Source organism: Scleropages formosus, chromosome 4 (assembly GCF_900964775.1).
Source record: "Scleropages formosus chromosome 4, fSclFor1.1, whole genome shotgun sequence".
Taxonomy (NCBI): Eukaryota; Metazoa; Chordata; class Actinopteri; order Osteoglossiformes; family Osteoglossidae; genus Scleropages; species Scleropages formosus.
Genome location: NC_041809.1, coordinates 35,304,848 through 35,329,343, shown reverse-complemented (window position 1 = coordinate 35,329,343; position 24,496 = coordinate 35,304,848). Strand labels below are relative to the sequence as shown.

The following is a 24,496-nucleotide window of genomic DNA, read 5'->3' as shown; positions in this document are numbered from 1 at the left end:
AAATGCAACTACATGACAGAATAATGAATTTAATCTGGTTCGATTAATTTCAGGATATTTTTACACCGTATCCTTCTCAGTAAGGTGGTCTCAGAGCACTTAAGACCAAATGCAAAAGTACACATGCAACAAGTAGTTTTAATAAAGGAAATGAATGCTCTCTGAAGTGTGCTAACTGGACCAAACTGGGCCATTAGCGGGTCTAATGAAAGCATCATGTGAACCATAATTTTGTGTGGTTGCGTCTTGCTGAGTGGGGTTCAGATGTTTAACATTTAATTATTCACCAGACCATTTCAATGACTGGAGGCTTTAAATGATGATCATCCATCCAGAAGACAGCAGGTCACAGTCTTTTCACCTGAGGGTTGCTGATTCAAGTCCCAAGAGGGGTCCAGCCGAAGAAAGATTGAGCAGGTTAAGATGATCTATAAATCAGTCGAAAGTCACTTCAGCTTAAGAAAAAAATAATGACCATAGGACTTGATATTTTCATTTGCATTGTGTTGATCGGATGAAAGAAACCATCTGGCACAGAAAACGGTGCTATTTTTGTTATTGGCTGCCCTTATATACCACCGGTGAAGTTTCGCAGTCTGGCATACACTGAATGGGCACAAGCTCGCCAACCTGAACGCAACAATAAGTCTGCAAAACAATCATAACGGGCCATTATCAAGGTGTTTAATGAATTCTGCCTCTAACACCATCTCCGCGGCCTGCAAATCAGAGGCTGCAGTTATGAAAAACAAGATTTTCACACATATATATGTATGCAGTGTGGGTTCAGAAAAAGGATCCAAATTAACATTTCCAAAATGAGCGATTCCCTTGATGATTTCACAAGGACTGCGGGGAAGCCTTTCATTCTGTCCCGATGCAGCTGGAAAGCAAAACGTTACAAAATCGTCACAGCAATTTATGATATCCTGCATAAATAACTGATGCACGTCATGTAATAAATGTGTCATAGCCTTTGTGTTTGCATTATTCAACAGCGGCACCGCGAGTCTTTTATTAGAGACCTGTGGAGCTGGTGTGCATTAGCATAACCATGGTGGCATGGCTTCATCACACATATTTAATCTTTTATTTACCACCTGATAACCAGTGCGGTGTGTTCTTTTACTTTGAAGTTTGAAATTTCTATTATTCATTCAAACAAAAAAGCAAAGGCAGTTTGTGTTGGAATCCATTCAAGTACTTGGGGATTGACAGCGTTTAGCTCAAGCCAGACAAGTTTCCTCCGGGGAAATTATGTTTTACATTACAGTATCGGCAAAGAGAAAGGCGTTCGGCTGATAATGGGCTTCATTGGGCTTTAACTGAGCATTGTGTGAGACGAGAATTATGGGGAGAATGGGATTTTCATATTTTCGGACTCATGCTTCTCGTGTTGATGAGGATCGCTCGTATGTTATAATGGCAGGGGAATTGGGAGTCTGCTCACTTTCCGGTACATTCCCGTGTAGCAATGTGCCTCTCGGGACCTGACTTTAAACAGCTTCGACCCAGTGTGAGTGTCCTGTAGTTAAATGTATTTTGTTCAGGGACAGGTTGCTAAGGATAATAATACCTTTGTCAGATTTGGACAAACGATTACCAAAAACATGAATGAGTTGACCTACCCAACTTATTCAAAAAAAGGGCAAATGTGAAATATGTAAGTGAACATGTAGAAGTATACGCTGCATGCCACATTTTGTGCCAAGCACTTTGCTTTCTGTTCAGTACAGAATCACTCAATACCGAGATCACGCTGATTGTCTTTTCGGAATAACCGCGGTATCTGGAGATAACTGGCTTATTGTCAGCATGCAACCATTGGTTGAAATGTTAAGATTCTGATGTAATTGTCTTGACAGCTCACGATAATGCATTTGTGCGGTTCCCTGTGATCTTCACAAGCCCACCATGACGAAGCCTATTCAGGGTTCATGTCTGTATTTTCTGTCTCATTGAAGTCTTATTTGGACGGAATCAAGATGTTGTTGCGGGTTTCTGTCTCTTAGTAGCAAACACAGCAGGAGGGAGGCTGCTCCAGGTGAGTAATTGGTTAGTTAGCCTTCCTTATTTAAATCAGCTGTAAACAGAGGCCATCGTGCGGTAAATGTGAAGCGGCAAAGGCAATCTTTTCACCGGCTGCCTGTTTCATTGAAAGCGTTGGAAACCCAGGCACTTGAAGCTTCTCCCTATTTTCCTGTAGTATGAAAACATTCTGACTTACATTGATTCATTTTGCAGATTCTTTTCTCCAAAGCAACTTCCACTGAACTCTATGTAGTGTTATCAGCCCACACACCTTATTCACCACGGTGACGTACACTGCTAGATACACTAGTTACAATGAGTCACTCATCCATACATCAGTGAAACACACTTTCTTCAAACACTATGGGAGATTTTTTCTTTTTAGGAATCATCAACCTACCTGAACAGGATGTCTTTGGACTGCAGGAGGAAACCAGAGCATCCACTGGAAACCCACATACACACAGGGCGAACGTGCAAACTCCACACAGACTGAACAGGGATCGAACCCACGTTCTCATGCACCACCCAGGCGCTGTGAGCCATGCCACCCACGTGCACCTAGTTAATACCCTCGGTTTGTGAACAAAGTTTAAAGTTGCAAGCAATGTGGAGAGGAGTGTCACGAAACCCTCACAGCTTGGCGTCACTGGGTGGAATCTTAACTCAAACTCAGTTTCTAGACATTTTCTTACTTCCGTAGTCTTGAAAAGAGCATGAAAGCTTTCTTACAAACAGGAAATATATTCTTCACCCTCCATACATCTTTGTAAATGGAGGACTTTTTTGGAACACCGGTAATCGTGCCTCGGTCCTTGGAAGCAATAGTGCTATGGCTCTCAGACTGCTTGTTGTGCTGTGAGAGGAAACTTCCAGACTTTTAATTTTCTTTTCCCCCCCTCCAGCCAGCATGCCTGCCTTTATTCCATCCGTTAGTCATACCAGAAGAGACAGACTGTGGCCTTATTTGCCGCATAGTGATTCCTTGTTTTTGAACTTATTCATTTATGCTGTGGGGGGTTGGTGAGTGAGTGAGCTAGTTGGTTATTTCCACCTAAGTCTACCCTACTGCAGATGGAAAAAAATATAAATATATACATATATACACCCAGGCAGTCCCCGAATTACGAACGAGTTCTGTTCCTAAGTCTGTCTTTAACTCGGATTTGTACGTAAGTTGGAACAGTTCGGTACGATTTGTGTCTAACATCAGTTATTCAAATGTTTGTCTTAGTATATAGTATATTCTACACCTTTCTATGCATAAACGACATTAATGAAACACTTCCAGATACACTAAAACATCTTTAACATAATAGTAATAACAACAACAACAATAATAATAATAAATGTTACTACAGTATGTATAATAGAGAGAGAGAGAAACAGACAGCCTTTTACATGCTCCATTATTTTCACTTTGTCCTTTAAATTTGTCCCGATCGTTGATCGACTGTAACCCAATGCTTTTCCAGTGTTCGTTGGCATTTCACCTTTTTCTGATCGCTTTATTATTTCTACTTTAGTTTCAATTGTGATCGTTTTCCATTTCTTGGATGCATCACTATCACTTGCATCATATTTACTCTTTGATGCCATGCTTATGAGGTTAAAAATAAAAAACATTAAAGTCAAATACAGTAACACACGAGACACTGTTGAGAGCAACGTGGTCCGACTGAAAAGAAGGTAATCTTTGTCCCCGAGCTGACGAACCGCTGTAGATGCGCAATGTTTTGATGCGCGTTTGTTATTATGAATCATTGTATGTAACATGAATTTTTAATATAATAGGCTTTACGGGGGCGGTTCATAACTACGGGTTGTGCGTAAGTCGGACGTTTGTAACCCCGGGACTGCCAGTATATATATACAGTTTATATATATTTACCGAGTGTTCACTAAGGATCAAGTTTTATTGTCCTCAATGTATGTCTTCAGTCTGTCCTCTGTGCCTGTTTTATTGCACATACCCTATAACTGATGTTAGCACCATGTTTTTGACGGCAGCAGCAGCAGCAAGTGTCCAGGCTGCGGTGTATCATTCCACCTGTTCTGCAGGCAACAAACATTGTTTTATTTGTCTTCCCAAAGGCTTGTGTGAATCTGACAGAGTTCTCCATTTACACAGAGTATCCAAAGAGCCGTGTGTAAAGTGCAGCACTCTAAAGTAAATAAATAGGAAACGGACAGGCCTCTCGCTGCAGAGAAATCCGCCGGAAGACTCGGAGCCGCTTTCTGAACCGTGTCGCCGTACACTTAGAGGGACACGCCGTGCTACCCTATACAGGTCAAAGAGTGTCACCGGGGGATGTGTGGACCAGCTGCGGCCCCCTGAGCAATGACATCCAGCTCTTAGAGAATCAGGTGCTGTCAAACATGGCTCGTGTCACAAGCAGACTCCCTGCAGTCAGGAGGGCTCCAGCCTGCTTTGGTGGCTTCAGCGCTGATTGCGTGTGACAAGTATCTCATTATCTTCCAATTATTTGCCACCAAGAAGGCGAACCGGGGCCGGGGGGACGGCATATCGAAGGGAGCGGCTCGTGAACGCGAGCGGGAGGGAGGGAGGGGGGCGGAAGGCCGGCGATGGCTGAGAGCAAGACGTTGTTATCTCACCCTCTCAGGCTCCGGAAGGGTCAGCGATCTCCGGCCCAGGCTGTCGTTTCAAGTCATTTGGCGAGACCATGGACCGCGTGGCCTCTTTTGGGGACACACACGTTAAAGAAAAATATTTTGGGATGAGGTGAGGAAGACAAAGCAGACAAGGAATAATAATGTGGTACGAGCAACTGCAGTCTACATTTACTCGTTAAACACTGATTTCACAGTGTCAGGAGGATTCACAAAAGTAGTTGACAGGGGAAAAGGTTTTCCTCCCATGTATTTTAGAATGCAGGTTCAAACTTACATTTTATGCTTTTTGTGCATTTTTGAGATGCATATATAATTTTACGCCGTTTTACATATTTAGCATTTGTTAAAATATTTTCTGCTACTTTTACATATGGATATGTTTGTTGCTGCTGTTATCTTTAATTTCACATGTGGGGATTTAAGTCTGACGGAGTGAAAGACCTCCTACATAGATATGTAGCACAGCCTCATTAGCTTCAGTAAACCATTTATTTTAAATGTAGAGCATAGCCCAATACATAATTATATATCTCCTTGGCTGAGAACAATCCCACGGGTATCAGCTTGGCACAGCTGGTACCGTAGTGGTTAGGGCTACTGCCTTGGACCCGAAGGTTGTAGGCGTGATCCCCACCTATGGCTCTAGTACCTTTGAGCAATCTCCTCACTCTAAATTGCTCCACTAAAATACCCCAGCTGTAAAAATGGGTAAATAATTGTAGGTAGACTGACATCGTGAGAAAAGCATTGGCTAAATAAATGAATTGGATCTTTGTATGAAACAGCCTATAACACCTCTCACGTAAATGCATTGCCTTTTTATCATTTTATCCGAAGCACCTCAACTCATACATGTTTTGACATTAATCTTAAAAGCCTGCGATTTAGTTTCATGAAGTTTAGGGTCATGCGGTGAAGTCATGTGCTCGCAAAGCCATAGAGGAGACACCGTGAACAGCTACGGCCAAACCGACAGCCTTTCGGAAAGACCCCTCTCGTGTCCCCAGCCGCCCCAGCAGGGGGGACGATGGAGTATCAAGCTGGAACAGACTCACTAACAGGGCTTTGCAGAGCAGCAGTAGGGCGCTCCACAGCGAGAGGTCGGCTTGCTCGAACCCCAGTCCTCACTTACCAGCAGCGCAGTGGAGCGGGAAGCCCGGCAGGCGAGCGAACTGCCTCTGTCACCACCGAACACACAATGTCTGACAACACGCGGGCGTGTTCTAAATTCCTTAGAACAGGAATTAGCCCACTGACACCTATTTGCATACCTGACTCGGAAAGCATTAATGGAAACGAAATGGAGACACATAGCCCTGTAATGCAATCGGAGTATTAGAAAATGTAAATACCCTTAAAAATCCCAAGGGTAGACTTTTTTTGGTAGTTTAATCCTCTGTATGAATGCTTTATATTTCAGTTTCACTGGTCGTTCTGCCTGGATGGGTTGTCTTAATATGAAGAATTTGCAGCACATCATTGATAGAAATTGGACACATTGTGGAAAGACAATTAACCTTATGCACAGATACAGTACATCTGGTATAAAACACTGAAACTCAATTTTTTTTGTTTTTTGCCTTGGGAAATGTAGTGAATATGCCTGTGCATTTAAAAACGATAAGAAAATGTAAAGAATTTTTGGTTCAGCTAATAGTGAGTTGAAACGCCAATTGCCCAAATATACGATACCAAGGCAATGCCATAAAGCCATGGGATGCAGTGGGGGGGGGGAGTCTCAGTGCTCGGCGTGCTGTATCAAAGGAGTTGAGCGGACACATCCATTAACCTTGTCGGGATGTCCTCCCAAGGTCTTACTCTTGTGCAGTAACTGTGCAGTTTGATGTACAGGAGCTCATTTGAAGTTCAGGTTTTGAACGTGTTTCACTAATACGCTCGTCTACTCACCAGTGGATGGAATTTGTTCCTGAAAAGGTGAACTTACAAAAGGTCATTGCTTGTATAACCTCATGATCACCTGTATTTAATGTAAATTTGAAAAAAAAAATTAAAAATGCAATAGAAATAACATTACCTCTAGCCACCTGGGACTGGACCATGAATTGTAGCTCCATATTGCTTGTACCGCTCTTTTATCCATAGATGTATGTACACAGGAAAGGCTGTTAATGGAAATGGATCAATGGATACCTGCACAGGTCCACTGTAACTGCATTGAGGAGGAGTGGGCAGCCTCTGACCCCTGGACCCACAGAGGTTTATTTTTCTCCCCATCATCGTGGATGGGAGGTTTTTGTTTTCCTCTCCTCAGCTGACAGATGGAATATTTGACCAACTGAGCCATGCATTGTCACGCTGCTGTAACTGTCCTGCTTGATTTATCGTTTAGACACTCTGCATCACTCTGCCAAGAAGAAAAATAAATAAATTGAAATAAATTGTGATCAATTGTGCAATCCCAGCCTAACCGACAGTAAAACTAATGCTTTGATGTTAGCACTAATGATTCATGAATGTTGTCTTTATAACAACACACACATACACATTTTCAGAACCGCTTGTCCCATACGGGGTCACGGGGAACCGGAGCCTACCCGGCAACACAGGGCGTAAGGCCGGGGGGGAAGGGGACACACCCAGGACAGGACGCCAGTCTGCCGCAAGGCACCCCAAGCGGGACTCGAACCCCAGACCCACTGGAGAGCAGGACTGTGGTCCAACCCACCACGCCACCGCGCCCCTTTATAACAACAAACAAATGAAATTTGAAAAAAAATATCATTGCGGGACAAAGCAATATTATTGTTATTCATTATTTTTGTTTGCTTCTGGTTTTGTCTACAGTTTGTTCGCAGTTCTCCAAAGGTGTATACGCCATCATTGGACTCTACGATAGGCAGACGGTGAACATGCTCATGTCCTTCTGCGGGGCTCTGCACGTCTGCTTCATCACTCCCAGCTTCCCCATTGAGACATCCAACCAGTTCGTGATCCAGCTGCGTCCGGAGATACAGGACGCCCTGGTTGCAGTCATTGAACACTACAGGTGGACCAAGTTCGTCTACATGTACAGCTCTCACTCAGGTATGGGACGCGATTCACCCAGATTTCCTCTTTCAAAGTTAAGTATTAAGAGTTGTATGTTTCATGACTTGAAGATTGCAAGATATTTCTGTTTGTCAGGTGGAGAGGGAAGAATTTCTAAAAGTGAGATTACCATAAAATTGTTGATAAAGATCAGCGTTATCCTTGTGACAGATAGCAGGCTAATCACTCAAATTATTATTATTATTATTAATATTATTATTATTACAATAATACAATTATTTGTGGGGGCATTGCCAGAAATCACTGAAATTTTCAACCGTTGTGTGAACCTTTCTCACATGAAATTTGCTCTGTTTGGACTCATTGAGTACAATCATTTGTGTGAAATAATGACACATCAGAAGAAAAGCGGGAAGATAAATTATTGTCAGACGTGGCTCTGAAAAACATATTGCCATCCTTTGCATCCGGTTTAGAAAAGAGTCTTTCTAGTCATTTTCTTTGTGAATATACATGTCTTCTGTTTAAAGCAGGGTCTTTATACTTTGCTAAAGAAGGCACATTTTAAAATAAAGCGGAATAAAAAGTAAAGTGGCTTCCCAGTGAACTCCAGGCTGTTTCCTCGTGTAGACTTAGAATGTCTCGGTAACATAAAGTCACACACTCGGATCTCGCTAAGTGATGTTGCAATGGATTTCTTTCCTTTCAGGGTTCATGTTTAGGATGCAGTAGGACACCTGTTGGTACTAACACAGTCGCCGTTAAAAAATAAGCCAGGTCACACACCGAAACACTCCACCGCCTGAAATGTCTCACTGCCCCTTTTTCCCTGACTTGTGTCTTCTGTCTGTCAAACCCACTTGTTCCTTCCTGAGAACCCTGTTGTCTGCTGAGCCACCGAGACCTTGATACTGCAGGTATTCACAGGAAGTATTCGTGACAGTAATGGGGCACCAAGTGTTTTGGGTTGCTGCCTCTGGACTCAGGGGTAACACATTTACATTACATTTATTTATTTAGCAGACACTTTTTTCCAAAGCGACTTCCATTGAACTCTATGTAGCGTTTTGAGCCCACACACCTTATTCACTGCGGTGACTTACACTGCTAGATACACTGCTTACACTGGGTCACTCATCCGTACATCAGTGGAACACACACACTCTCTCTGTCACTCACACACTATGGGGGCACCTGAACAGCATGTCTTTGGAGTGTGGGAGGAAACCAGAGCACCCAGAGGAAACCCACGCAGACATGCGGAGAATATGCAAAGTCCACACAGACTGAGCGGGGATGGAACCCACATCCTCTCGCACCACCAAGGAGCTGTGAGACAGCAGGGCTACTAGCTGTGGTTTAACATCCTTCAGGTCACAAGCATGTGTTCGTAGGTACTATGATGTTTCATCGTCTGCACGCTGCACCTTGCACATGCATTGCTTTCTGTCGCAAAGCACATTGTGATCTGCACTCAATCACTTTCATAACTGCTTTTCCGAATCAGGGTCCCGCTGGTCTGGAGCCTATCCAGGAAGCATAGGATGCAAGGCTATGTAGGAAACACCCTGGACGGGATCCTGGTCTTTTTGCAGGGTTGCCACACCTGCACGTACTGATGCGCACAGTCGCAGACTAAGGGTAAACGTCTTTGGACCGTGAGAAGGAGCCCACACAGACACGGGGAGAACGTACGAACTCCACACACCAAAACAAATGGAGTTTTTACTTGTCTGTTCTATTGTCTGGGCCCCTTGGTGCATTGCTCTCACAATGAAATACTCCTGTGGTGTTTTTTCACACGCTGCAGAGAAGTGCTGCATTCATGGAGAGCCAGGTAGAGGGTAGGGGAACATGGTCTCACACATTCTAAGTGTTCTCACACTATTCCGAGGCTTATGGAGATCGATGGAGGTATAGAGGTTCTTTCCAGGTTCAGAATGGCTGGAGTGTTACTCTTCTTACACACAACATGTAGTGCAGCTGTAGTGTTTCTCGAAAACATTGGCAATTACCTTATATTGTAGTGTACAAGTGAATCAATAAGATTTAATCATTTACATTTACATTTATTTATTTATCAGATGCTTTTTTTCCAAAGCGACTTCCAGTGAATTCTATCTAGTGTTACCAGCCCACACACCTTGTTAACCGCGGTGACTTACACTGCTAGATACACTATTTACACTGGGTCACTCATCCATATTTACTATGTACAGTATCGGGTTCAATAAATAGAAATCATTATGAACAGTAAGTGGTGTGAAAGGCCACTGCTGGAAGGAGAAAAGACAGCGCTGGTGCTGCGAAAGAGGACGTATGAGAAGAGTTCACAGAGAACCGTTTGCCAGACTATGGATGTTTGTACGTCTTTTCCCAGCGAACACACTTACCGCCAAAAATTGCCACAGCAGCAAAGTCATGTCAGCTCCCAATGTTTCCCTACCTCTGTATGTCTGGCAGGATGTGTCTCTTAAATGGCAGCATAGCTTGTATGTTTAGCTACTGCATCAGCTGTGGCAGTGAATAAAAGCATAAAACTGAGCGGTGCTGGTAGGGTTTTTGGGGGGGTGGGGTTATAAATTTAGTGACAGTTATTTGTGTATTCAAGATAAAGGTTAAAGTATTGAATTCTATATACAGTATAATATTGTAATTTACAGCTGTCTAGTATGAGTACTTCAGTATTAGCTACTGGTAGCAGTTGTACTACTATTAATAATAATAACAGCAGTAATAATAATAGTAGTAATAGTGGGTGGGACAGCGAGTAGCGCTGCTGTCTCACAGCGCCTGGGTGGTTAAGAGGACGTGGGTTCGATCTCACCTCAGTCCATGTAGAGTTTACATGTTCTCCCCGTGTCTGTGTGGGTTTCCTCTGGGTGCTCTGGTTTCCTCCCACAGTCCAAAGACACGCTGTTCAGATTCACCCATAGTGTGTGTGTTCCACTGGTGTATGGATGAGTGACCCATTGTAAGTAGTGTATCTAGCAGTGTAAGTCACTGCGGTGAATGAGGTGTGTGGGCTGGTGGTAACACTACATAGAGTTCATTGGAAGTCACTTTGGAAAAAAGCCTCTGCTAATTAAATAAATGTAACAAAAATAATGTCATAAACAATAGAACAAGTAATACAAAGAATAAAATGTGCATTCTCGGTTTAAGAAAGTCATCCCGTACCCACAAAATGCTCAGAACTGTATTTCCCATAGAGGGAGTTGGGAATTGGGTTTTTTTTATAGGTCAGTTTAATCCTCACTCATTTGTTCATGTTGGCTGCAGCCTTTTCTCTGAAAAGGTGATAATGAAGTGACTATAAACAAATCACATTCCGTTAGCTGTGATCGTGGTTTCGGAGACTGCCCGAGTTGCACTGGGAAGATGTCTTTATGAATGGTGCATGCGACTGAGACGGAATAAAACATTACATTACGTAATATTATAACCTCATTATCCAGAGGTTATAAATAAGTCAGATGTTTGTCCTCACACCAACATCAAACCTCATCATCTGTCAGGCAGTCTCTTTTTCCTTACACATGAAACTTTAAAACATGCCTTTAAGCAGACATATTTCTCCAGCACTTTGAGATTTGTATTTGTGTTTATGTTTTTTGTAAGGAAAGAAATTGCTGTATTTTGTTCCGAGGATAAAGATGTTAGTCGAATTTCCGTCAATGTAGCAAGTGGGACTAAGACATAACGCAATCCTGGCTCTCGTTTCTGAACGATGGCACAATTGCACAATAACGTTAAAATTTTTTTCTGTATTTCTCACTTCATTTCTGCCATTGTTGTGCAAACCTGAGACCGTTTCTGCAAAGGGGAAATAGCACTTTAAACTCCTGCCATTTAACAGAAGAACATCTTAATAAATCGCCACTATATAAATTATGATGTTTCTCTGAACAGTTGAATTAGAACGTGAACAATTAGAAAGCGACGTCTTTCCCTGGAATAAAATTGATAGTGGACTTTAGGATGTAAGCTTTTAATGTTTTTAGAGCAAAAAGGGTTTAATGGTTAAAATTCGAAACAGGCCCACAAATCCAATTGAAATGAATCTATTTTATTTATGGAAGAGACAACCTGTATTTATTTAGATGATGATTATGGATGACTCACACTTATATCATCTCGTCCTGGCTCAGAATAAGTGTCGCGGGGGTTGGCTGTGACTACTTAACAGAAATAGGTGGAGTCTCAGGATGCAAACACCCAGCGAGGTGCAAATGGGGAATAAATTAAACGTAATATTCTTCATAACTGATGTTATATATGCATTTTGATAGCAAGGCTCAAGATAAGACCAACTTCAGTAACTCTGAGTAAGTGATTTTTCACAGAGGAATCCAGCAGGTAATAAGGAAGGTCTGTAAAAATGCCAAACAGAAAAATTACACAGAAAACAGACATTTTAAGAAAACACACCAATAATGACTGCATAAGGACATATGAGCTGTTCAGTTTATTTTTTTTTTCAATTTTTTTTTTTATCATTTCCTATGAATTAGAGAAATGTGATATTTTATAGTAAAATCTAGACAAGGACCAGTAGCATGTAGTTGGGTAACAGGTATTTTGTCACATGACCTGGTCCGCAATAAACACATTCACATTAATATATTTATTTAATCAGATGCTTTTCTTCAAAGCGACTTCCAGTGAACTCTACACAGTGTTATGAGCCCATACACCTTACTCACCCCAGTGACTTACACTGCTAGATACACTACTTACACTGGGTCACTCATCCATACATCAGTGGAACACACACACACTCTCTCTCTGTCACTCACACTATGGGGAACCTGAACAGCAAGTCTTTGAACTGTGGGAGGAAACCAGAGCACCCAGGGGAAACCCACCCAGTCACAGGGAGAACATGCAAACTCCACACAGACTGAGTAAGGATTGAACCCACATCCTCTCGCACCACCCAGGCACTGTGAGACAGCAGCATTACTCTCTGTGCCACCCGACATATACCACAGTCCCCTTGCAAGATGACAAAGTAATTCCCTCCTCAAAGCAGAACGGTAGATTGTTCATTCAAGTGGAATAAACACTTACAAAGAGAATAAGGTCTCCATGAATTCATCATTCGGCGACACCGCAAGGCCCTGTTAACCACTCCAGAGCTGTTGAAGGGTGCAGAGATATAAGCTGGAATTAAAAAGCAGACTGAGGGATTCCAGTTCTTTGGAGAGCTTTCCTGTCATGTTCAGGTATTTTCTCCTTTTGCTTTCTTTCATGCCTGTGTCTCCAAGATAAGGCTAATAGCCTTCTGTAGCCCTCAAAAATACTCCAGACTTCACAAAACACTCTTTTGAATCTTAAAAAGTCTAAATGTCTTTTGGTCGCTGTCTGTATGTGAAAGAAGTGAGTTCCACACATGAGAAAAAAAGACCTGGTAAAATCACAGTAAATCAGGTTTGTAGTCAAGACTGCTAACTTATTAATCAGAATATTTTCGACACTTTCAACAGAGTCTCGTCATGCTTCCTTCCCCCAGCCTTGCTCTGTTCTGTCTCTGTTCCCTCACCCTCCCTGCTGTAGGAATGACAGCTTTGCAGAAAGTTCTGGACACAGCTGCTGAGAAGAACTGGATGGTGACCTCCATAAATCTCTTGACAATGACGGAGGCAGCCTTTCTAAAGGTGCTCCAGGACCTCGATAAGAAGAAGGAGGGACAAATCATTATGGACTGTGAGCTGGACAGGCTTTCTTCAATCCTGAATCTGGTAAGTTTTTTGCATTTCCGCCTTTCTGCCTCTACTCAGCAAGAGTCATGGGACGAGTAGAAAGAATGAAGCGAGACAAAGAGGGAAGGCGTGAAAAAGTTACCTGGAGTAGAAGTAATGCAATTTTTCTGAGCACGTTGATGAAGCTGACCACGTTTCTCTGGGGCAGCGCACCGATTCTTTAGACGGACACTTCAACGCACTCCCTAGAAGCAGCATTTTCTGGGTTTCTACCTGAGATGCAATTAAGAAGCAGGAGGGCATTATGTGGTCACACGTTTGGAGACGACTGTGGGAACACGCGCTCCACTGCACACGTCTCCGCTCCCGTATGCCCAGCTTTAGCAGGACCCTCTCTGGGTTTGGTAATTAATATGAGGACAAGCTTGACTCTTGGAGAAATTGTCATGGTCTCCAGGAGCGTGCAGGGCTACAGGGAGAGAGGAATAAAATTGGTCTCGCACATCCAGTGTTCGCACTGTTCTCTCTGTGCTGATTGATGCCCCAATTGGAATCCGTGGGTGGGGGTTTCTCTGTAGTGCTGATGTCTCATTATTCTCATGTACCATAAAATTTTGCATAGTGTTCTAATGGAACAAATTACTAAAGATCAATTCTGAAATTGATCGTGTGCCAGGAGCCACAATTCATAATGTTATAGTAGCCAGTTTGTCTCACGACAGGATCAGTTCACTTGCGGTTCTCATGACCATTGATCTTCTTTAGATGTTTTCTGCCATACTTGTTACTAAAGCAGAAATAAGCTCCTAGTGCTTAGCTTTGGCTCTCTTATGGATCAAATGTCAATCTGATACCTGCTGCAAAGACATGATGATGATGATAATGACAATGATGGAGATTATTATGATGATGAAATCTGTTGAAAGTCACACTCTTTAAGGTAAATCACATTCTTTTAGGTTAAGAAAATGCAAGTTGTAACAGTAATGGCCTGGTGTGATTGCGAGAACATTGCTTTGGAGCTTTTTAATTTATTCCCGTGCCCCGGGGTTTGCCCCAGGAAACACCACTAGATGGGGTCACTGTTAATAACTAATGTCGCCTCTTGCTGCTCCGAGACAGCCAATTCAGGGCAACCTTCGTGAGAGGAAAACATGTCCTCCTTAGCAAATGTGTGTCTTTGTCAAAACATTAGATATGCAAAATTCTTCAGTGGTCAGAAGGATTGTATGCGTGATCACGATTTCATATTTATTTGCATTTCTTATTAGTTTTCATTGTGTTTGTTGGCAAGAAAAAATTAATATTCAGTCGGAAGTAACTAGAAAGGACCTTTGAAGGCAGTGACCCACCGAGAAAGGGTCTGGACACATCATCTATTATGGATAATAATTACCTCTATTTATACACTGTACAGAATAGTAGAGGAAGGAAAAAAAAACAGAACATGAAGAAATTACTGTCTGACACAATTACCCATAATTACAGGGCCGACAAGCATCAGTGAAATGCAAAAGCGTTTGCAATTGCAGGTTTGTTTCTGACTGAGATGCGGTATGTACATGTGGCCATTAAGCCAGCAAACTAGCCTCCCGTGGGTGCAGATGTTGGCGTGTCTCCCGCCCTCTTCACACGTTCTCGCTGCCCTCGCATCCAGTAGATAACACACATCCCAGGAAATGAGGCGAACTCAGGGACAGAGAGTGACAGGCTTTGAAAGACGGAAGGGTGAAGTGGCAGAAAAAACCCTTCACCAGACGAGTCATTCCTAGCGCACAGCAACGCAGGTGCATTTGTCCCACATCCGAAAGAACTGTAAATAATTTATCCCTAAATCTGGATGGAAACCAACGGAATCCAACTAAAGTGTTAAGAACACCGTGTGTCTCTGTGCTTCCGTAAAATCTTTTCCTAATTTAGGATAAAGTAAATTATGGGACAGAACTTGAAAGGCATTAAGTACGTTTGTTAACAGTGTTTGTTTTTTTATTCTTTTTCAGATTGCAGCTCAGGGGAGGAACCTGAAAAGCTACCATTACATACTGGCAAACCTGGTAAGAAAATAGCTGCACGTTATTTATTTGCGTTACGGCATGTAGACCAAAAAGGGTTTGCACGAAACCCGGGGTTGACGGGAGCTGACGGAAGACTCGGTACTCAACACGAACGCTAACTATCCAAGCGATGTTGCGGCACTCATGATTCTTGAGCAGTTGTGACACATTTTGCGTAGGAAGTTGTCTTCCGCTAAGAAGGAACTGCATGAAGCTTACAAAGAACCCATCGACTTTGTAAGGATCCTTGGACGTCTGTTAGGAATATCATGAAGACGTTCTAAAATCGGCATTTTTGTAAGGTTTACAATACTGTAGCTACAGGTACGTATGGTGTTATGCTAAAGTTATGGAAATTACTAATTATAAGTGATAATGTGGTACAGATAGGGGAGGGCGGTACTTACTCTTGCTTTTTAACGAAAAACCTCTACTGTATCTCATCAATAGCTACACCACACCTGCAATTTCCACTTATTCATTTAGTTGATGCTTTTCTCCAAAGTGACTTACAACGTTAATCTAGTTACAGTTATTTACCCATTTATACAGATGGGTGATTCGACTAGAACGGTTCAGGGTAAGTACCTTGCTCAAGGGTACCATCGCTGGAGGTGAGATTCGAACCTGCGGGTCAAAAGGCAGCTAGTAACCACTAGCCAGTGCCGGCCGCAGGAATGTAAGAGAGACTGGAGAACGCTGGTATTTGAGACTTGCACAGCTTACCAGAAATCAGAAGCATTCTCACTTTTTTATGCATAAAACGAATGTGTAATGTTCTGCAGTCCTCTGTTGTGTAACATTAAAATCTGCTGGGGAAGGATTTTTTTTGTTGTTGTTATTTACGTGCTCAAGAGCGAACAACGTAGGAAATGAATTCTGCACAATATTAACACCCTTTCTTGTTCGGTCTTATGTAACATGTTCTGCTGTATACGTGTGCCTGATGTATACGGTCCGTTCCGTCTGTCCCTTTTGTAAAGGTTAGTTTCTATAGTAACGTCCTCAGCTCGCTGCAGCCCGTTTACTGGCAAACAGACAAGAAAACGACAGAAATACGGCCTGTTCGGCGAGAAAACATGGGCGCTGAGCTTTAACAGGTACACCAGGGACAAATAAGGAACACAAAGAAGAAGGACAGGCACATGAGGAACAGCGTGAAAGGTGGCAGATTGAAACTTTTTAAGTTGTGACGCTGCCTTTACATTCCCCTCGAGCTCGGCTGAGGTCTGATGTGTGTAAACAGCGCTGCGCTTCGTACGAAATCCGTTATGTCGCGTTGACTCCTCCAGAGACGAGCGTGTTCCGTCCACAGCTTTGTCAGCAGATATCATTCCCGCCGATGTGGGAAATCTGCATTGCATCGTTTCTTTTTTCTCCCTACTGTTTTTTTTATTGCTCCCGTTCACACATTCCCATAACTAGCTGCCCTGCTGATTGTGTGTGTATGCTGGAGACATCTCAGCATAACAGCCAAGGTATTTAGTGTTTCTGCATAAAGCAGGAAACCAGCCTCATTATTTCAATACTAATCCACCTTTCCACGTTTTGGTTTTTACCAGGGCTGTGGAGTCGGTACACAAAACGTTCGACTCGGACTCCAGTAACCCGATGATTGCTTCCAGCTCCGTCTCCACAGCACTGCCCAAAAGTTGCACATTATTTTGGGGGTCGATTTAGCCCAAACCTATATTACACCTCTAATTTTTGGGGGTCGACTTATACGCCGGTATATACGGTACATTTAATCGGAGTCGGGACCGTTTTCCGGATTTGACTCCGATTCCAACTGCAGTGACCCAATAATTGCTTCCGACTCAGGCTTCATGACTCTGACTCCACAGCACTGGTTATTACTCCCAAAGAGAAATTATGGCAGCAATGCAGACTCTAGGCCATACTGTATAAGGCCAAGGCCCCGTAACATAGGACCCCCGAGAAGATCAGAATCGGTTTGCTTTGCGGAAGATTGCACTTTTTTCTGCAACTCCGAGTTGTCCTGTAGTAAAATTGTTCAGATTGTGGAGGGTGTACCGAGAAAGGGAGCTTTGATTTCAACGAGCCATTTGCGCAAGTGCTGTCACTGTGTGAGAAAGTGTGTCTCTGTGCTTGAGAACGGGTGACGTGGGATCAGCTGGAGAAAGGGACAATCTCACAGTGATGAATCAGCCCTATCGTGGCTCAGTTAACACACACACACACACACACACACACACACACACACACACACACACACACGATTTCAGTAATGGGTCTGGATTTGTGAGTACTGTGCAAAGATCACGACAGCTTTGGCTAAAAATTGGGATAAATTATGGCAGAGCTGCTTAGCTGCTGTTCTGAAAGTCTAAGTTCTGGTGGTTCCTGTTCCAGTCAGGAAGAAATCTCCTGAATCAATTTACAGATTGAACCCATTTAATTCCCTTTTTGAGATTTCAGTGCTGTAAGAAGAAGAGAGAAACCCTCTGGCACTGTAGCTGAACAGCCCTGTCTTTTGGACACGGCTAATCCCTTAAACATTCACTTCGTGTTTGATGGTCAATTCTTAGCCAAGGATGACTGGCTTTTTTAGTGATTAATAACTGTTCAACTCCCCATCTTCACTGGACAGGAACTATTTCATTTTGTTGACTCTTAATCAGTATTTTACTCTTATTTCACAACTAGAATTTTCCATCAGTGGTAGTTGCCCTTAAGAGCAGTAGGCAAACATGAGCCTACTTAAAAAATATAAAAAAAAAAGAAAAAAATACAAGAAAAGATTTTGAAAATGCTCTAATTTTCGCCAGGAAATGATTGTTCTCGCTGCAGCAAAGTGCATCATTTCCCCCTGACGTTCTGCTCAATTTTGTCATTTTGAGATTCTTTGTCAGAGGCTGCTGTTCTCTGCACCCACGCGCCCGCCCAGTTGCCATAAAGGCACGGGCTGCGCTCGCTCCTCCAAGCGGATCATTTGTTGCTTCCCTAAACGTCGCGTGTTGAGATCCTACACTGAGTGGAGGTGTAGCCTTTCTCTTGTCTTGGCCTGTAAGAAGTGGTCGCCATGCCTTCGTAGCAGAACAATGCCATTTATTTTCGCCATTGTGGATTTCCCGTTGAAAAGAGACCAAACGTGTTGCTCTGACTCATACAGACATCTGAGCTATTCCACTCTGTTCAGACAGCAGACACTGCGAAAGAGCACAAACAACATTGCCGTGATAACAATTACTGCAGAATCGAGAGTAAACATCGGATAACGGAAGTAATGCTCAATCGGGAATTCTTCACATTTGGCATAGTCTGCGTGGTTCTTCTTCCCTTCTTTAATCCTCTTGGCTCCAGCTGGAGCATCGGGCCTTCGCTGCATGTCTCCAGCGGTCTCTGTCCTGGGCTGCCCGCTTTGCCTCTCCCCAGGACATCTTCATCTTCTGTAGCTATGTCTGTAAGATTCGTCTCCATGTGAGGAGCGGCCTTCCTCTTCTCCGTTTACCCTGTGGGTTCCGATTCAAGACTTGCCTTGGAATGCTGGTCTCTTTTCTGCGCAAGGTGTCCCCGACCCATTTCCATGTCCTTCTCCAGATTGTACAGACGGCCCTCGACTTACGCAAATAGACTGTTCTTCAAGCCCTTACGTAACCAAAAGTTGCTTATGTCGGATTCCCCCTCCTCCCCCACCATTCAACATCATCACGTGCTCCTTCGTACGTTCAGCATCCTTCGCTGTCGTATTTATAGTCGATACGGCTAAATCTGGTTCCCGTCTGTAGACCGTAATCTTTGTCCGCCGTCATATTTCCTTATTATTTTCAATTTTATCTCCAAATCTATTGCTGTTCGCTTGCGAGACGGTTCTCGTTTTCGTTCAATTGCAAGTTTACCACCAGGCTTTGTGAATAATGAAAAGGGTAAAAAATATGGGAAAAAGCACTACACTAAAGAGAGGAGATGTGTTCAAGGCTCAAAATTGGCAGGAACTGGGAAGATGCAGGTTCCTGCCTTGTCTGGCTACGCCAACTTGCGCTTAACATATTTCAGATGTTTTGCGTAAAATAAAAATGCTATCCATAAATAATGTGCATGTCAGGAATTTTTACGTAAATTCGGATTTATGTAATTCAAATTTATGTAACTAGAGGAGTGTCTGTATTAACAATGGGCTGTTGCTTTGTCCTTTGCCAGAGCTCGTGGTTAGAAATTCGTTCTGGTCACTCGATGTGCAGGATCTGGCGGAGGCAATTGTTTAGAAAAACGTGCAGCTTATGGTCCAGGCTCTTTGTGTGTCTCCCGGTCTCGGCCCCATATAGCAGCATATAGCAGCACTGATTTCTCAATACTGCATGGTTAAAGTGCAGAAAAGAAATTATTGCCCCTAAAATGTAGGTACTGAAGGCACGGATTGGAACACAGCTGAACGCTTAACCTCGATTCCTTGAGAGGGTCTTGACTAATTCTCTGTTTGCTGTATGTACATATAATGAGCCGAGTAAATTCTGTTTCAGTTTGCTTCTCCATTTCTTCTTAATGTATATCTTTTAAATCTTAAAGCATCTCTTGTTACATTCCAGTTTATCACTATGTGATGGAGCTCTGTGCTGCAGTTTTTGAATTTTAAGATACACGATAGCTTTTGGAAACCTTCTGATTTTCAGTCATGTCGAGTGGAGGGGGTCTGTGACGCTCCGCTCCCTGGTTACTTGTCGAATGCGAAAAGAGGCAGAACAAAAAGGACGTGTTCCTCAGGAGTTAGAGCGATATGCGCTATGTTAATTAACCTGCGGGGGGTGGGTGGGGGACGCTGGAAAAGACTGAAAAAGCTCTGCGGCTTTCAAAGCAAAGACCCTGTCACCTCCAGATTATAGGGATGCAATGCTAATGGCAGTCAATGTTTGACAGACGTTTCCATGGGGACAGTTTCAAATACCGAATATGTATTGCAGTGTGCCTCATGTTCATACGTCGTGAGTAAGGTTTTAGATATTCAATATTTTCGTCGCATAACATATTTTTTTGTATCCAGGGTTACTTACATAGCTTCCTGTTTGACATTGTATTCATTTGCACACCTGGATACTTTTATTAAAGGCTTCTATTGCAAAGCATTTCCTCAGACCTGATTCTTTGCAGCCCTTTTAGCCACAAGAATTCCGTTGTATGTGAGCTGCTGGACATTTGTGTCGATTGCATTTTGTTCATTATAAGTGTACAGATGAAGAACACGGGAAGCAAGGCAGACAGTTATTAGCGTGACCTTGAAGAACAGACAGGGGGAAATCTCAGACAGCGGTTCCTCCGTTACTCCGGAGTCAATCAATAAATCAAGTATCGATGAGCTTGGGGAAAAAAAGAGTCGGTGAGCTTTCGTCGAACCGTATGAGCTGGTTTTACATGGACTCTCTTTAGAGCCCATACTCATTGTCACCCGTGTGATCCCTGACGTCTTGTCTCAGGGCTTCACGGACATTGACCTGACGGAGTTTAGGAAGGCCGGCGCCAACGTGACGGGCTTCCAGCTGATGAACTACACTGACCCCAGCATCAGCCGAACGATACAGGAGTGGCTCGAGTTTGACAGCAAGGACCTCAAAGCTCCTAAGAAACGGCTCAAGGTAAAAATGTTCGCGTCGCGCGAAATGCCAGAAAGAGCGGATAAATCTGCTCCGAAAAAGACAGCAGTGCAACCACAGAAAGGTTAAACTCATTATAATCTGATTATTGCGAGTTACAATTTTACATGTAAGGAATGAACTAGCCTAGGTGTACATTAGAGCACTTAGCCCTGCAAGCTTGTGGTCTGTCAATGGATGCTACAGTGTAACTGCGGCGTGTCTAGGAATGATCTCAGATATGTGTGGCCAATTGAGAACGTACATGTAACGTGTTTTTGAACATTGTTTTTGGCTTGTTGCTTGCAGTGATTTTAAAAACAAAAGACTTACTGGCTTTGTACGAATTTCTTGCAACCTGGGAATTCTAATGTGTGAAAACCAGTGACTCATATAGGAGTTGCAATATGTTGTTGCTTTTTCATAAATCCAAATGCTCACTTTCTTTTGAATGTCAGTAAAATGTGCATCGCTCCATGAGAAGTTCAAAGCCCCATTTGGCTGAGACTGAAGTGGGATGTTTGTCTGTTTTCATTCCTCGTTTCTCCAGTATACTGGGGCCCTCACCTATGATGGTGTGAGTGTGATGGCTGCCGCCTTCCAGAACCTCCGGAAGCAGCGCATTGACATTTCTCGCCGAGGCAACGCCGGCGACTGTCTGGCCAACCCCCCAGCACCATGGGGGCAGGGTATCGACATCCAGAGAGCTCTACAACAGGTACGTAAGACCGACAGTCTGATTCTGGGCTCCTTGACAGTAACATAAGTGGCAGACAGCGTGAGATTACAGGTCACAGATATAGATACAGATTAAATAATTGACATTCATCCAACAACCTGGAACGAGTAGCTGTCATCATCCTCCGCTATTTGTGCTACAGGTGATATTGTCCATACCTGTATAAATGTATTCATTTTTTTGCGCGAACATTTTCATGCATTTTTTATTTCACTGTCATTGTGTGAGGGACTAGCAAGCAGTTTTCAGTTTTTCCTCGCAAGGGAAAGCTTCGTTTTCTGTGCTGGGAGTCATGTGCTTGTAAAAAATATATACAATATTTAATGCAGTGTGATTGACTGGTTGATTTAAAATGAAAAAAAAAGACATTTGGATTGCACTGGACAGTTGGCTATTGATGTGAATGTGAGTGAAAACAAAGTGCATGTCCCTGGGTCATCGTCTCGCAGGTTCAGATAGAAGGCTTGACAGGACACATACAGTTCAATGAGAAAGGACGACGCACCAACTACACCGTCAGTGTAATGGAGCTGAGTCCAGATGGACCCAAGAAGGTAAATGTCCTTTGCAAACATGAAGGTATTATTCCAGCCTTCTGTATTTCATTTATTTATCTGTGTATTTACTGGTTTGTTTGCTGATCTGCTTTTTTCCGTAACCAATATATTTCTCTGAAGCTGCTTACAATTCAGCTGGTGGAACAGGTAGCGCTGGTGTCTCACAGCTCCTAGGGTTTAGATGTGGCTCTAAATCCAGCTTAGTCGTTGTGGAGTTTGAATGTTCTCCACCTGTTTGTGTGGGTGTCCTCCTGGTGCTCCTATTGCCTCCCACAGTCCAAAGACATGTGTTTCAGGTGAACTGGTGACTCATAATTGCCCTTTATGTGTCATGAGTGAATGAGTGTGTGTGATTGCCCAGTGATGGAATGGCACCCGCTGTCTAGGGTGTACACTGCTTCATGCTCTATGCTTCTGGGATAGGCTCCAAACCACCGTGACACTGCATTGGAAAACCAGGTACTTAGAATTATTTATTCTATTATAAGGCTGGTTGTTTTCTGGGAGCATTCATGAAAAGTGAAGGGTACCGTACTACAGCAGTAAGTGTCCTTGTATTTGAACAGACAGCCTTCAGGTTGCAGGACCGAGTCGTCAGTCTTGACACCATCTGACTTCCGAACTTGAACTCACCACCGCTGTAGTGTCATCATTACAGCAGTTTTCTGCAATGCCTGTTATATTAATATTCCTTACCTTTTTCACAGGTTGGATACTGGAACGAAGAAGAAAAATATGTGAGCACTGCAACTTACTCTCACGGCAGCAACGAAACATTCGGATTGCAAAACAGGACTTACATTGTTACTACTATATTGGTAAGTTTCCCTCGTGGGCTGTGGTTGAAGAACACGGTAAAGAGACTTTTTCTTAACTGTTCTGTTACATTGAGATAAAACAACATTAACTGGAATAACTTCCCGAAACATTTTATGAACAAAATGATTTTTAAGAGTATAATTAAACCTGCGTGAGCAGTATCTGCGCTGTGGTATTGATCCTCCTATCAGTGGATAGGCGTCACTTAAAAAAATCATAAAATCATTCAACCAATCAAATCCTCAGAGTTCAGTCAGTACACAGAAACTTCCATTGTATAAGAAATGTAGTAGTTCAGTAAATAATTTATTACTTAAAATCCATTTTCTGAAACGTGGTGCATATTCGTACATTTCTCAGAGTTCATGATTATCATGTGTATTATATCTATTATAGATAAACCTGGTAATGGTGGGAATAGAAGGTACAGTTAAGGTGGTCTTCACGAGTACTTTTTCCGGGGACATCTCTGTCATCACAGTGATGTGTCACCGCAGTGATCATCCATTTGGAGAAACGCTGCTGTCAAAACAAGAGGTTATTTCTCCCGCAATAAAAGAAGACGGCGTCAATCTGCAGGGCCGTAGCGCCGGCACCCGCGGTGGCTCCCGGTAGCGCCGTTTCCTTCGGCACAACAGTTGCTGTTGCTCAGCAAACAGATGGGTGGCGAAGCCGGGGGGGTGCGGGATCAGCTCTGAAAAAACAAGAAAAACAAAATTTTGTTTTGACATGACAGAAACTCCTGTGGCTCCTGGAGCCGTGGGGTTGTCACAGCTTTTAAAGGCCTTCCCCAAAAAAGCTCCGCTTCTTTCGAGTAATGAATGCATCGAAATGGCAAGTGCACATTTTGCCCTTTCTCCGATGGGTGAGTGCATATGTTTGTCGTCCGCCAGCAGTCCAGGCAACTGCGCGCAACTTTTTCAGCCCTGGATCTCCGGGACCCATCTGCCGCACCCCGCCACCCCTTTGGGGATTACTGGAAGGGAGGGGCCTGCACTATCGAAAACAGACACCTGGACCATTGTGAGAATTAAGCTTCGACATAATCGGGATTAAAAAGTAAAGGTGGAGACCAGTCGTACAGTTCTGGCTCTTGCCACAAAGAGAGACATTTCAGAAGGTATAAGCAAAGGAGTATATAGTTCAAACTTGACACGGGGTGGATTTATTTTTTTTTGGAATTTTCTGCCTGTTTATCCGTTCGTTCTCAGTTTTAATGCACAGAAATATGTTATTAAAACTGCTTAGTGGACAGGAGCCCCAGGTGCTTCCTCTGCTGCAACGTCCTCGGGATGCACAGTACAATTTCGCCACGATATCGCCGTGCGATGTCCGACTCGAGTCGAAGTCCGCTTACGGAAAT

General features: G+C 43.2%; 1 protein-coding gene across 2 annotated transcripts in view; it reads left to right on the top strand.

Annotated features, from left to right (window-relative positions):
- The window catches only part of gria1b (glutamate receptor, ionotropic, AMPA 1b), a 63,152-nt gene that overhangs the window by 5,439 nt on the left and 33,217 nt on the right, over nt 1-24,496 (top strand). For both annotated transcript variants that reach the window (XM_029251239.1, XM_018752236.2), the window contains exons 3-9: nt 7,471-7,710; nt 13,234-13,418; nt 15,380-15,433; nt 20,863-21,021; nt 21,569-21,736; nt 22,207-22,311; nt 23,022-23,132. In XM_029251239.1, the coding sequence (XP_029107072.1) occupies nt 7,471-7,710; nt 13,234-13,418; nt 15,380-15,433; nt 20,863-21,021; nt 21,569-21,736; nt 22,207-22,311; nt 23,022-23,132 (1,022 nt within the window). The remainder of the gene's footprint in view (nt 1-7,470; nt 7,711-13,233; nt 13,419-15,379; nt 15,434-20,862; nt 21,022-21,568; nt 21,737-22,206; nt 22,312-23,021; nt 23,133-24,496) is intronic.